Genomic DNA, 14,897 nt, shown 5'->3' with positions numbered 1-14,897 from the left:
ACCTTTCCAGAAGAATACAGAATCAATACACAATCAATATGTGATCAAATCCTTTTATATATTTATTTAATTTTACAAAAATGATAGTATAATATAGTTTTCAACATGTTGCTACCTTCACTTAACATTTTACCTTAGAGGTTATTCTTCATTGGTGTATATAGCTGTCTCATAGTGTTTAAGAATGTCTACTGTATTTAGGTCTTCTGCCCATTTTTGGATTGGGTTGTTTGTTTTTCTGTTATTGAGCTGCATGGGCTGCTTGTAAATTTTGGAGATTAATCCTTTTTTGCTTCATTTGCAAATATTTTCTCCCATTCTGAGGGTTGTCTTTTGGTCTTGTTTATGGTTTCCTTTGCTGTGCAAAAACTTTGAAGTTTCATTAGATCTCATTTGTTTATTTTTGTTTTTATTTCCATTTCTCTAGGAGGTGTGTCAAAAAGGATCTTACTGTGATTTATGTCATAGAGTGTTCTGCCTATGTTTTCCTCTAAGAGTTTGATAGTTTCTGGCCTTACATTTAGGTTTTTAATCCATTTTGAGCTTATTTTTGTGTATGGTGTTAGGGAGTGTTCTAATCTCATACTTTTACATGTACCTGTGCAATTTTCCCAGCACAACTTATTAAAGAGGCTGTCCTTTTGTGTTTCCATACAAATTGTGAAATTTTTTGTTCTAGTTCTGCAAAAAATGCCAGTGGTAGTTTGATAGGGATTGCACTGAATCTGTAGATTGCTTTGGGTAGTAGAGTCATTTTCACAATGTTGATTCTTCCAATCCAAGAACATGGTATATCTCTCCATCTATTTGTATCATCTTTAATTTCTTTCATCAGTGCCTTATAATTTTCTGCATACAGGTCTTTTGTCTCCTTAGGTAGGTTTATTCCTAGATATTTTATCCTTTTTCTGCAGTGGTAAATGGGAATGGTTCTTAATTTCACTTTCAGATTTGTCATGATTAGTGTATAGGAATGCCAGAGATTTCTGGGCATTAATTTTGTGTCCTGCTAATTTACCAAAGAAAATATACAGATTGCCAACAAACACATGAAAGAATGCTCAACATCATTAATCATTAGAGAAATGCAAATCAAAACTACAATGAGATATCATTTCACACCGGTCAGAATGGCCATCATCAAAAAATCTAGAAACACTAAATGCTGGAGAGGGTGTGGAGAAAACAGAACACTCTGGCACTGCTGGTGGGAATATGAATTGGTACAGCCACTATGGAGAACAGTATGGAGGTTCCTTAAGAAACTACAAATGGAACTACCATATGACCCAGCAATGCCACTACTGGGCATATACCCTGAGAAAACCATAATTCAAAAAGAGTCATGTACCAAAATGTTCATTGCAGCTCTATTTACAATAGCCAGGAGATGAAAGCAACCTAAGTGTCCATCATTGGATGAATGGATAAAGAAGATGTGGCACATATATACAATGGAATATTACTCAGCCATAAAAAGAAACGAAATTGAGTTATTTGTAGTGAGGTGGATGGACCTAGAGTCTGTCATACAGAGTGAAGTAAGTCAGAAAGAGAAAGACAAATACCGTATGCTAACACATAAATATGGAATCTAAGGAAAAAAATGTCATGAAGAACCTAGGGGTAGGATGGGAATAAAGACACAGTCCTACTAGAGAATGGACTTGAGGATATGGGGAGGGGGAAGGGTAAGCTGTGACAAAGTGAGAGAGTGGCATGGACATATATACACTACCAAACGTAAAATAGATAGCTAGTGGGAAGCAGCCCCATAGCATAGGGAGACCAGCTCGGTGGTTTGTGACCACCTAGAGGGGTGGGATAGGGAGGGTGGGAGGGAGGGAGATGCAAGAGGGAAGAGATTTGGGAACATATGTATATGTATAACTGATTCACTTTGTTATAAAGCAGAAACTAACACCCATTGTAAAGCAATTATACTCCAATAAAGATGTAAACAATAAAATAAAAATATAAAGTGACAAAAAAAAGAATGTCTACTGTAGAGATGGACTGTAATTATGTAAATAGACCTTACCAATGGACTTGAACATTTTCCCATTATTTCACTGTAACAGTGCTACAGTAAATATCCTTGAGCATGTACTTTTGAAAAAGTATATTTGTAGGATAAATTCCTAGATGAGTTATCCCATTCACATTTAGTAACACAGATATTTAGAAAAATATAGAGGAACAAGGATAAGAGTGACATTGAAACATCTCTTCAAAAACCGTTAAAATAAGAAGAAAGTAGAGTGAGATATATAAATTGTTGAAAGAAAAAAGTCACCCCAAATCCACCAACCTAGAACTTTGTTAGCAAAATTAACATTCAAAAATGAAGAAGAAATACTTTTCTCAGGCAAACAAAAATGGAGGGACTTTGTCACCAGTAAACTTGCCTTGCAATAAAAGCTAGAAAACATTCTCCAGAGAGAATGAAAATGATATAGCTCAGTAACCTGTCCTATATAAAGATAGAGTGTTCAAGAAGGAATAAATAAAGGTGAAATAAAACCATTTGTTTTTCTTATTATTAATTGATTTAACAGATAACAGTTTGTTTAAAATAATAATAGCTATAATATATTGGGTGATTATAGCTTATGAAAAAGTGAAATGAATAACAGCATAATAAAGAATGATAGGGAAGAATTGGAACACTGTTACATAGTACCTGAACTATCTATGAAACAGTATAATGTTATTTGAACATAGACCTAAATTAGTTGTAAATGTATATTGTAAACTCTATGGCAAACACTAAATTAAAATAAATAGAATTATAATAGATATATTGAAAGGAGAGAATATGGAATCACATTACAAGCCCAATTAAACCACATAAGGTTAAAGGTGAGTGGAAGACAAAGAAAAAACAGAAACAAAGAACAAGGAGAGTGAATAGAAAGCAGCTACACGTATGGTACATATTATTTCAACCATATCAATAACCACTTTATATATGAATTGTTTAAAAACACTCTCTTAGTCTTTTTGGATTACTATAAGAAAAGTAGGGACTTCCCTGGTGGTCCAATGGTAAAGAATCCGCCTTACAATGCAAGGAACGCAGGTTCAATACCTGGTCAGGGAACTGAGATCCCACACTCAGTGGGGCAACTAAGCCCACGTGCCACAACTACTGAGGTCGTGCGCCTCAATGAGAGAGCTGGCATGGCACAAACTACAGAGCCCACACACTCTGGAGCCCACATACCACAACTAGAGAGAGAAACCCACACACCACAACTAAAGAGAAGCCTGCACGCCACAATGAAAGGTCTCACATGCCTCAGCAAAGATCCCACGTGCTGCAACTAAGACCCAGAGCAGCCAAAAAAATAAATATATTTTTTTAAAAACATCCATTGATAGTTCTTAATTCAATCTTAACAAAAAAAAAAGAGAAAAGTACCATAAACTGAGTGGATTATAAAAACAAACATTTATTTCTCACAGTTGTGGAGGCTGTAATTCCAAGATCATGGTACTGGAAGATTTGGTGTCTGGCGAGAGCATGCTTCCTGGTCCACAGGTGGACATCTTTTCACTGTAACCTCATGTGGTGGAAGGGACAACTGACTTTTCTCAGACCACCTTTATAAGGGCACTAATTTAATTCATGAGGGCTCTGCAATACCAAACAAAATCCCAGCAAGTTATATTGTGGATATTGACAAACTTATTCTAATATTGATATGAAATGACAAAATAGACAACACAATGCTGAAAAAGAACAAAGTTGGATAATGGATATTGCTCATCTTTAAAATATGAGATAAAGCTACAGGTAACAATTTCTGTAAAAAATGCCATTGAGATTTTGATGGGGATTATACTGAATCTGTAGATTGCTTTGGGTTGTATAGACACTTAAACAATATTAAGTCTTCCATTCCATGAACACAGGATGTATTTCCATTTCTTTGTGTCTTCTTTAATTACTTTCAGCAATGTTTTATAATTTTCAGCATACAAATTTTCTCCTCCTTTGTTAAGTTTATTTCTAAGTATTTTATTCCTTTTGGTGCTACTGTAAATGAGATTGTTGTCTCAATTTCCTTTTCAGAAAGTTTCTTATTAGTACATAGAAACACAACCAATTTTATGTTAATTTTGCATCTTCAACTTTGCTAAACATTTTATTAGTTTTATCAATTTTTTTGTGGAGTCTAGGGTTTTCTACATAAAATCACATCATCTGCAAACATAATTTTTACTTCCTCCTTTGCAATTTCATTGCCTTTTCTTTCTTTTTCTTGTCTAATTGCTTGGGCTAGAACTTCCAATACTATTTTGAATAGGAGTGATGAGAAAAGGAACACTCTTTCCTTGTACCAGATCTCAGAGGAAAAACTTTTAAGTTTTTCCCTGTTGAGTTTGATATTAGCTGTGGGCTTGTTATATATGGCTTTTATTATGTTGAGATACGTTTTCTCTATACCCAGTTTGTTGAGAGTTTTTATTATGAATGGATATTGAATTTTGCCAAATACTTTTGCTGCATTTGTTGAGATATCATGTGATTTTTATCCTTCATTTTGTTAATGTTGTGTATTGTGTTAACTGATTTCCTTATGTTGAACCCTCCTTGCATCCCAGAGATAAATCCTACTTGACTGTGGTGTGTGATCCTTTTAATGTGCTACTGAATTTGGTTTGCTAGTACTTTGTTGAGGATTTGTACATCTATGTTCATCACAGTTATTGGTCTGTAGTTTTACTTTCTTGTAATGTCTTTGTCTGGCTTTGGTGTCAGGGCAATGCTGGCCTTGTAAAATGAGCTTGAAAATGTTCCCTCATTTTCAATTTCTGGAATAATTTGAGAAGGATTGGCATTAATTATTTAAATGTTTGTTAGAATTCACAAGTGAAGCCATCTGGTCTTGGACTTTTCTTTGTTGGGAGGTTTTTCACCTATGATTCATATGGAACCAAAAAAGACCCTAAATAGCTAAAGCAATTTTGAACAAGGAAAACAAGGCTGGACGTATCACACTTCTTCATTTCAAAATATGCTACAAAGCCACAGTAGTTAAGACAGTGTGTACTGGAATAAAAACAGACATACAGACCAATGAAACAGAATAGAAAGCACAGAAATAAACCCACAGATATAGTCAACTGATCTTCAACAAAGGATCCCAATAATACACAATGCGGAAAGACTAGTTTCTTCAACAATGTTGGGAAAACTGATATCTACTTGGAGAAAAATTGTATTGGAACCTTACCTTACATGATACACAAAATACAACTCGAAATGGATTAAAGACTTAAACAGAAAACCAGGAACTGTAAAACTCATTGAAGAAAACATAGGAGAAAAGCTTTTTGACATTCGTCTTGGAAGTGATTTCTTTGCCACAGGATATGATACCACAAGCACAGGCAAAAGCAAAAATCAACAAATGGGATTGCATCAAACCAAAAAACCTGTGCACAACAAAGGAAACAATCGACTGAGTGAAAATACAACCTACTGAATGGAAGACAGTATTTGCAAACCATACATCTGGTAAGGGATTAGTATCCAAAATACATGAGGACTTATACAACTAAAAACAAAGTAAGGTGGTAAGGGAGAAAGTTAGAGACAAAAAAGTATGACATACAGGAAACAACAAAATCTAAGCTTTTTTCCTAACAGTAATTATTTCATGTAAATGGATTAAACTCCTCAATGAAAGAAGCACAGTTTGGCAGAATGGATATAAAAAAAATGATCCCACTATATGCTGACTGTAAAGACTCTTTTTATATCTAAAGACATACTTAGGTTGAAAGTAAAATAGTCTAAAAAATATTCCATGCATATAATAACTAAAAGAAAGCAGGGTACCTATATTAATATCAGATAAAAGAGACATTAATTTAAAAAATGTTTCAAGAGACACAAAAGGAAGGGTCTTATATATCAATAAAAGGGTCAATTCACCACAAAGATAAAACAAACATATATATAACCAGAACTCATAAATAAATGACAGTGGTGTCATTGAAGAAATAGATAGTTCTATAGTAATAGTAGGAATCGTCTTAAAACCCTACCTTCAATAATAACACCAGACAGAAGATTAATAAAGAAATAGAGGACTGGAACAACACTATAAACCAATTGCATGTAATAAGCTTATATAGAACACTTCACCCAACAAGAAGCAGAACATACTTTTTCTTAAGTGCACATGGAAGAGTCTCTAGTATAGATCATTTTGTAAGGGCACAAAACAAGTCTTAGTAAATTTAAAAAGATAGAAATCACACAAACTATCTTTTCCAATCACAACAGAATGAAACAAAAAATAAAACCAATAGGAGAATGAAAAGGGAAATACACAAATATGTGGATATTAAACAATATATTCTGTAAAAAATGGGTCAAAGAAGAAATCATAAGGGAAATTAGAAAATATCTTGAGACAAATGAAAATGAAAAGACATTCCAAAATTTATGGGATGGATAAAAGCAGTGCTAAGAGGGAATTTATTGCTTTAAATGCTTACTTTACAAAAAGAAGAGCTATCTCAAATCAATAACTTAACATTACATCTAAAGGAATTTGAAAAAGAACTAAAACTAGTAGAAGGAAATAAAGATTAGTGCAGAGATAAAGTACTGAAGGAAAAAACAACAGAGAAAATCAATGAAACCAAAAGTTGCACTTTAAAAAAAAATCAATAAAATTGACAAAACTTCAGGTAGGCTTAATAAGAAAAAAGAGAGACAATACTCACATTACTAAAATTATAACAAAAATGAAAGAGAGGACTTTTGACTACCAATTTTATAGGAATTAACAAGATTATAAGAGAATTCTATGAGCAATGATACATCAACCAATTAGATAACCCAGATGAAATGGACAAATGCTTAGGGGTATATAACATACAAAGACTGAATCATGAAGTACTAGAAAATATGAATAGACCTATAACCAGAAAGGAGATTGAATCAGTAATCAAAATCTTCCCAATGAAGAAAAGTCTAGGATCAGATATCTTCACTGGTGAATTCTACCAAACATTTAAAGAAATAATACCAATCCTTCTCAAACTCTGCTAAAATATTGAAGAGGAGAAAACACTTACTAACTCATTTTAGCAGGACATCTTTACTCTGATACCAAAGAAAGACAAAAACACTACAAGAAGAGAAAACTACAGACCATTATCCCTTATAAATATTGATGCAAAAATCCTCAACAAAGTACTAGCAAAGTGAATTCAGCAATGTTAAAAGGATTATATACCATGACCCAGTGGGATTTATTCCTCAAAACACAAGTGTTGGCCTGAAACAGACTACCAGATATTTCTCCAGGAAATATGGATTTCTTCAGGATCAGCAGAGAATTGTAATTCAGCATCTGCAACCATGGTGAGCCACATGCAAGTCCACACACGGCAAGGAAAGGAGAAGGGTTTAATTAAGGAGAAAAAAGAAGGTTGGGAGGGCTATAGTAAACAAAGAGTCCATGGCTTTTCATTGTCTGACACCTTGCCAGAAAAAAAAAGGAGTCTTTCTTCTTCCTGTTGAACTCAGTTATTGTCACAAGGCATGAGAATGCTCCTTCTGGTCTCCCGAATCTATTTAATTTAGGTTTCTGTTCATTAATTTTTCACACCAGGATGGTTCAACATATGAAAATAATCAGTGTTATACACTACACTAACAGAATGAGGAAAAAACCCACATGATCATCTCAATTTATGAAGAAAAAGCATTTGACAAAATTCAATACACTTTCATGTTAAAAAAAAAACACTCAACAAACTAGGAATAGAAAGCAACTACTGGAATATATATTATGGGTATAAGGAAAAGTCCACAGCAAACATCATAGTGTTGGAAGACTGAAAGCTTTTCTTTTAACATCAGGAACAAGATAAGGATGCTCACTTTCACCTCTTCAATTCAACATATTATTGAAAGTTTTATTCAGTTCAATTAGGCAAGAAAATGAAAATAAAATGGCATTCAAATTAGAAAGAAGTAAAATCACCTCTGTTTACAGATGACACGATCATATTTGCAGAAACCCCTAAAGATTCCACAATTTTGGGCTTCCCTGGTGGCGCAGTGGTTGAGAGTCCGCCTGCCGATGCAGGGACACAGGTTCGTGCCCCGGTCCAGGAAGATCCCACATGCCTCAGAGAAGCTGGGCCCGTGAGCCACGGCCGCTGGGCCTGCACGTCTGGAGCCTGTGTTCCGCAACGGGAGAGGCCACAACAGTGAGAGGCCTGCGTACCGCAAAAAAAAAAAAAAAAAAAAAAAATTCCACAATTTTGTTAGAACTAATAATCAAATTCAGCAAAGTTCCAGGATACAAAATCAATACACTAAACAGTTACATTTTCATGCACTAGCAATGAACAAATCAAAAGAAAAGTTAAGAGAGCATTCCATAACTCCATTTATAATAGCATCAAAAAGAATAAAATATTTAAGAATAAACCTAACCAAGGAGGTGAGAGATTTGGACACTGTAAACTATGAAATATTGCTGAAAGACAGAAATAAACATAAGGACATCCCATATTCATGGATTGGAAGAATCAATATTGTTAAGATATCAATACTACCCAAAGCAATCTACAAATTTAATGCAATCCCTATCAAAATCCCAATTATAGGGCTTCCCTGGTGGCGCAGTGGTTGAGAGTCCGCCTGCCAATGCAGGGGACGTGGGTTCGTGCCCCGGTCCGGAAAGATCCCACATGCCGCAGAGTGGCTGGGCCCATGAGCCATGGCCACTGAGCCTGCGCGTCCGGAGCCTGTGCTCCGCAACGGGAGAGGCCACAACAGTGAGAGGCCCGCATACCGCAAAAAAAAAAAAATCCCAATTATAACTTTGTGAAAATAGAAAAATCCATCCTAAAATTCATATGGAATCTCAAGGGACCTTGAATAGCCCAAACAATCTTGAAAAGGAAGAACACTGTTGGATGATTCATATTTCCTGTTATCAAAATTGTGACCACCTAGAGGGGTGGGATAGGGAGGGTGGGAGGGAGGGAGATGCAAGAGGGAAGAGATATAGGAACATATGTATATGTGTAACTGATTCACTCTGTTATAAAGCAGAAACTAACACAACATTGTAAAGCAATTATACTCCAATAAAGATGTAAAAAAAAAAAAACTTACTACAAGGCTACACTAATCAAAACAGTGTGAAAATGGCATAAAGACAGACCTACTATAAGAATAGAATGGACCAATGGAATAGAATAGACTCTCCAGAAATACATCCTCGCATATATGGTCAAATGATTTTTGACAAGGTTGCTAAAATAATTCAATGGGAAAATAAATAAATAAAAAAAAATAATTCAATGGGGAAAGGAGAGTCTTCAACAAATGGTGTTGTAAAAATTGGATATCCACATGCAAAAGAATGAATTTGGACCCTTACCTTCCACCATATACAAAAATTGACACAAAATGGATCAAACACCTAAATGTAAGAGCTGCAACCATAAAACTCTTAGAAGAAAACATAGGCGCAAAGCACCATGACATTGGCATTGGTAATGATTTTTTGGATATGACACCAAAAGTACAGGCAACAAAAGAAAATATAAATTGGATTTCATCAAAATCAAAAAGTTTTTTGCATCAAGGATACTATCAACAGAGCTAAAAGGCAACCCTAGGATGGGAGAAAATATTTGCAAATAATATATCTGATAAGGCATTAACATACAGAATATACAAAGAATTTTTATGATTCAACAACAACCAAAAAAAGCCAATTCGAAAATGGATAAAGGACTTGAATAGACATTTCTCCAAAGAAGATATACAAAAGGCCATGAAGCACAAGTAAAGATGCTCAACGTCACTAATCACTGGGGAAATTCACATCAAAACCACAATGAAATACCCCTTTACATCCAATATGACGTCTGTTATTGAAGAAAACCACAGAAGATAGTATGTATTGGCAAAGATGTGGAGCAATTTGAACCCTTGTAAAATGGCACAGCCATAGTGGAAAACAGTATGGCAGGTCCTCAAAAAATTAAACATTGAATTATCATATAATCCAGCAATTCCACTTCTGGATATATACCCAAAAGCAGGGTCTCAAACATATTTGTACACCCATGTTCATAGCAGCATTACTCACAATAGCCAAATGGTGGGGGGAAAAAACAAATGTCTATCGATGGTTGAATAGATAAACAAAATGTATTTTACATGTACAATCTAATATTATTCAGCCTTTAAAAAGAAGGAAACTCTAATATATGCTACAATATGGATGATTCTTGAAGACACTGTGCTAAGTGAAATAATTCAGACACAAAAGGACAAATATTGTATGATTCCACTCATACGAGTTACTTGGAGTAGTCAAATTCATGGATACAGATAGTAAAATGGTAGCTTCCAGAGGCTGGGGGCTGGAGGAATGGGGAGTTATTGTATAATGAATACAGAGTTTCAGCTTGGGAAGATAAAAGGCTCTGGGATGAATGGTTGTGATTGTCTCACAATAATGTGAATGTACTTAATATCACTGAACTGCACACTTAAAGTGGTTAAAATTATAAATTTTATATTATGTATATTTTACCAATATAAAAAAAATGGAGGAAACTGTGTATGTGGGGGGGGGGGTAATATGGGAACTTCCTATACTATCTGCTCAATTTTAATGTATATCTTCAACTGTTCTAAAAATAGTCTATTAATACAAAAAATAGGTTATAAATTCTTTAAAAATCTCCTATAATTTAGATGCCCCAAGGACAATCTTATTCCCCCCCCAAAAAAAATCAATGACAGTAGTACTCTCAATGACTATCAGATTCTACTCCCTGTATTTCGTTTTTCACATTTTAGATTTCCCAGTACCTATGAGATTCTTGGGATTTGCACTCCATAGATCAGTCCCTTTAATTCCTTTATCTATGAGTTCCTAATGACAGAAATACAATTTCATTCCTCGTTATATATAAGATCACACTAAGAACACAGTAGACACATCCTAAGTCTGAATGAATGAATAAACTATCTAAAGGTAAAACATATAAATGGATTGTGATTTGGAAAAGATAGAAGTACCAGTTTTACAAATATACACTCAAGTTCTGGAAAACCCATGACATAACTTTGGATTGCACACAGATTGCTCAAATTACATGAATAGTTTTTATTGAAACATTATTTCTGAGACTGTACATAAGCAATATACTGTAATTGGTTAAGTTGTTTCTCTTGGGGATATGGGTTAACAATTCTGAACCATTTATAATGGGATTAAGCAAATAAGTAAATAGATAGTGGATGGTGAGAATCAGATTTTTCACTGTTGGAGTGAGAGGTTACAGAGAAGCAAGGGGATGGGTCTAGAATGATCCATGTGGTAACAGATTAGGGTCAGAGAAATCAATATGAAGGCATGTTTAGTTTAATATAGATACTGATGGATAGTAATAGAAATAATTATAGAGACATGTGTATACAAAGGTTAGCATATATACGTAAATTTCCTAGCTCTGTTTACTGAAAAGGTGTAGAAGCAACGACATCCCAGTAGCACTGAACCCACCAAGTGCTAAGATCTTGATTTCTGACACCATTCTCCAATAAAAGGAATAAGGTATCCTTGGAGAAATGGCTGATTCTAGGACTGAAATAGGAATATACAAAATTAGTCTGTAGCATCTTGTAATGCCAGGTACATACAAAGATGTGGGTATGCCTAGAGACATAGGAACCAACTCAAAGAGCTACAAATGGCCAAAGCTGGAATAATCTGTGTAACAAAGGAAATAATGTACTATTAGATTATAACCCAAGTCATAAAATACATGTCTATGAAAACATACATACATACATATATACATAAATGGAAGAAGAGATATTCTCTTGCAAAGAAGAATTCTAAATAGTTTATGTAGCATAAATCCCCAACATTTAAGTGTAGGCTATGTTTATTAACTTGCTTCCAAAGAGTAACATTATGGAAAGTGGAAGGGGAGAGGGAGTGTAACTTCACAGTGGAGAAACCTAGCAAACACTATCTTAGTCAGGTGATCAAGGTTAACATCATCAGTTATATCATTTTGATGGCACTTTTCACCAATACGATGTGATGAGAAAGGCACTTCACCTCTTTAGTCTTCCTCCCCAAAATCCATAAACCTAGTCTAAGCATGAGAGAAACATCAAACAAATCTGAATTGAGGAGCATTCTACAAAGTACCTGACTGATTCTCCTCAAAACTGTCAAGGTCATCAAAAACAAAAACACTTGCACATTAAACCTAACCAGGGTGACAGCCTGATATTTTATAAGATTTAAATAGGACCCAGTGTCTTATAATACTAACAATGTCCAAGATATAATAAAAAATCACTCAACATATCAAGAACCAGAAGATCACAACCCGAATGAGCAAAACCAATCAACAGATGCCAACACCAACATCACTCACATGTTGGAATTATATGATAAGGATTTTAATAAAGCAGCCATAATTAAATGCTTCAAGAAGCAGTTATGAACACTACTGAAACAAATGAATAATAGAAAATCTCAGCAAAGAAATAGAAGTTATAACAATGAATCAAATAGAGATAATAACATTGAAAAAATAAAACAACCAAAATTAAAAACTCACTGGCTGGGTTCAACTGCAGAATGCAAATGGCAGGAAAGAATCAGTGAACTCGAACACAGACAAATAGAATTGACCCAGTCTGAACAAAAAGAAAATAGACTGAAAAAAATGAGCAAAGCCACAACACTTGTGACAATAATAAAAGATCTAACATGTACGTCATCTGGGTCCCAGAAAGAAAGGAGCAGGAGTGTGGCACTGAAAAAATATTCAAGTAAATAAAAGCTGAAAACCCCCAAAATCTGGCAAAAAGCATAAGCTTACAGGGTTCACATGATTTTATGTTCTATTTTTGCACCTGCCTGTGAGTCTGTATTTCAAATAAAAAGAGAAAAAAAGGCATTTAATCACCTCAAATCCTCTTCTGTTTGTGATTACCTCAGGGATATAAAGCTATAAAAGAGTAGCTATAATTTAAGTCCCTATTATGTACAAAACCGATTATATTATAATGTGATCCTAAGAATCCTAAGAAGTGATGATGATGATTATAATAATAATAACCTAATGTTTTAGGGCTTGTTATGTGCCAGGCATTGTGCTAAGTACTTGACAGTCTTTATTGCAATGAGTTATCAAAACAGTCTTATGACCTAGACACTACTAATTATCTCCATTGTACAGATAAGGAAACTGCTGACAAGTGGAATTTATTAGTTTGACCCAGGTCACATCATACACAAGTTTCACAATAGGGACAAGAACCCAGATTTTTTTAAAAATGAGTTTTCAAAAAAGCAATAAATTTAAATTAAATCTATGACTAAGTGAGAATTAGGTCACATTACCAAAGTGTAAATTATAGAATATTTAAGAGGAAATGAGATTTAATTCCTGTAATACTTTTACATTGTTAAGCTGCATTAGGAAGTTTTCTTAAAAACCTTCAGCCTAGCTGTTACCATATACTCTAAGTCAATCAAGTAACAAACCTGACAAAGGAACTTAGGTTAATATCTATTCCAGTACTAGTACCAAGCAGCTTTAATATGGGTAGAGATATTTTAACATAAGTAAACTAGCAGCATCATTCAGTTTCACTGAAGGCAGCATGATGCGATGAAAAGAGCGCAAGCGATGAGATCAGATCTCAGATTTCTCAACTGAAAAACTGAGATAACCACTCTTACCCAAACACTACTGAGGACTTTAATGCTGGAGTGTTCTGCAAACACCATACAGTAAGAGTATGTAAGTTTAATACTTGACCAAGAAATGTAAATGTCTGAAATTGCATAATATGGGTCTCAGCAAGTAAAAGCACCTTTTCAATTCCTCTAAGTTGTAAAGAGAAACATACCTCATCATAGTGAGGAAAACTCATCGAAAACCACTCGCTCTTTCCTTATCCATAGGATTCCTGGCATTTTGGACAACAAAGATTATTGTCTAAGTATCATTTCCACTTGTTACCAGCATATTTTGCATTAAAACATGTATATTTACGCACAGATGTGAGCATGCACACAATATCAATTTTTATTACCTCCTTTCACCTTGATAGCTGATGGAGAAGTAACAAATGATAAAGCACTCCATATTGGTTCCACCTGCTGTCAATCTCTCTGACCATGAGCTTCCTCTCATCCTGCCTTGTGAAATTTTTATTTCAGCACCAATCTTAGCAAATAAGACTACTGGGAAAGCTTTTTTCTCATGGCCCAGTGATACACTCCATTGGAATGCAGAACCTTTTGTATGAGGTTTAAATCAATACACGAATTCTCTATTTTACAGAGGCAGTGAATTACAACTAGGGGTCATAAAGGACCCCAGCCCTGATAAAACTTCTTTCCTAGGGCATGTACGAGCATACATGGATGGCAGGGTGGGAGGAGAGATAGGGTTGAATCATCATGGAAGCCCCTAGTGTAAGTCTCTTCTTTGGCCTTTGTGCAAGCACGCTGGTCAAAAGGAGTGGATGAATAGTGTTCAGGTTCCGGTGCTTTATGAAACCATATTCTATGTGTAAGAGTACCTGTGGCCTGTAAAAAGAAAGGCAATTCTGGCTGAGGCACACAGGGGTCAGGTGCCATAAGCAGCTTTGAAGGAGGCTGGGAGTGAAGACACATTCACACATGTTAAAGTGTTCCATATAAAGCTGTAATTTATATTCCTTTTTAAAAGATTATCTGCTTTCAAATAGTTAGCTACATGCTGCACATAGCTGTGTGGTAACTGAAAAATCAAATCTGTTATATACTTATGAATGATATATAATTTCATGTGATTTTCATCTTCTGTATTTA

The 14,897-nt window shown here is 34.8% G+C and overlaps 1 protein-coding gene across 1 annotated transcript in view; it reads right to left on the bottom strand.

Annotated features, from left to right (window-relative positions):
- LOC132418301 (doublesex- and mab-3-related transcription factor C2-like) overlaps positions 1-13,965 on the bottom strand; it is a 346,095-nt gene extending 332,130 nt beyond the window's left edge. The window contains exon 1 of the mRNA XM_060002122.1: positions 13,949-13,965. Coding sequence (XP_059858105.1) covers positions 13,949-13,956 — 8 coding nt within the window. The 5' untranslated portion in view covers positions 13,957-13,965. The remainder of the gene's footprint in view (positions 1-13,948) is intronic.
- Between the last annotated feature and the right edge of the window lie 932 nt (positions 13,966-14,897).

The sequence above is a fragment of the Delphinus delphis genome, chromosome X (assembly GCF_949987515.2).
Source record: "Delphinus delphis chromosome X, mDelDel1.2, whole genome shotgun sequence".
NCBI classification, from domain to species: domain Eukaryota; kingdom Metazoa; phylum Chordata; class Mammalia; order Artiodactyla; family Delphinidae; genus Delphinus; species Delphinus delphis.
This window is presented reverse-complemented; position numbering and strand designations above follow the sequence as displayed.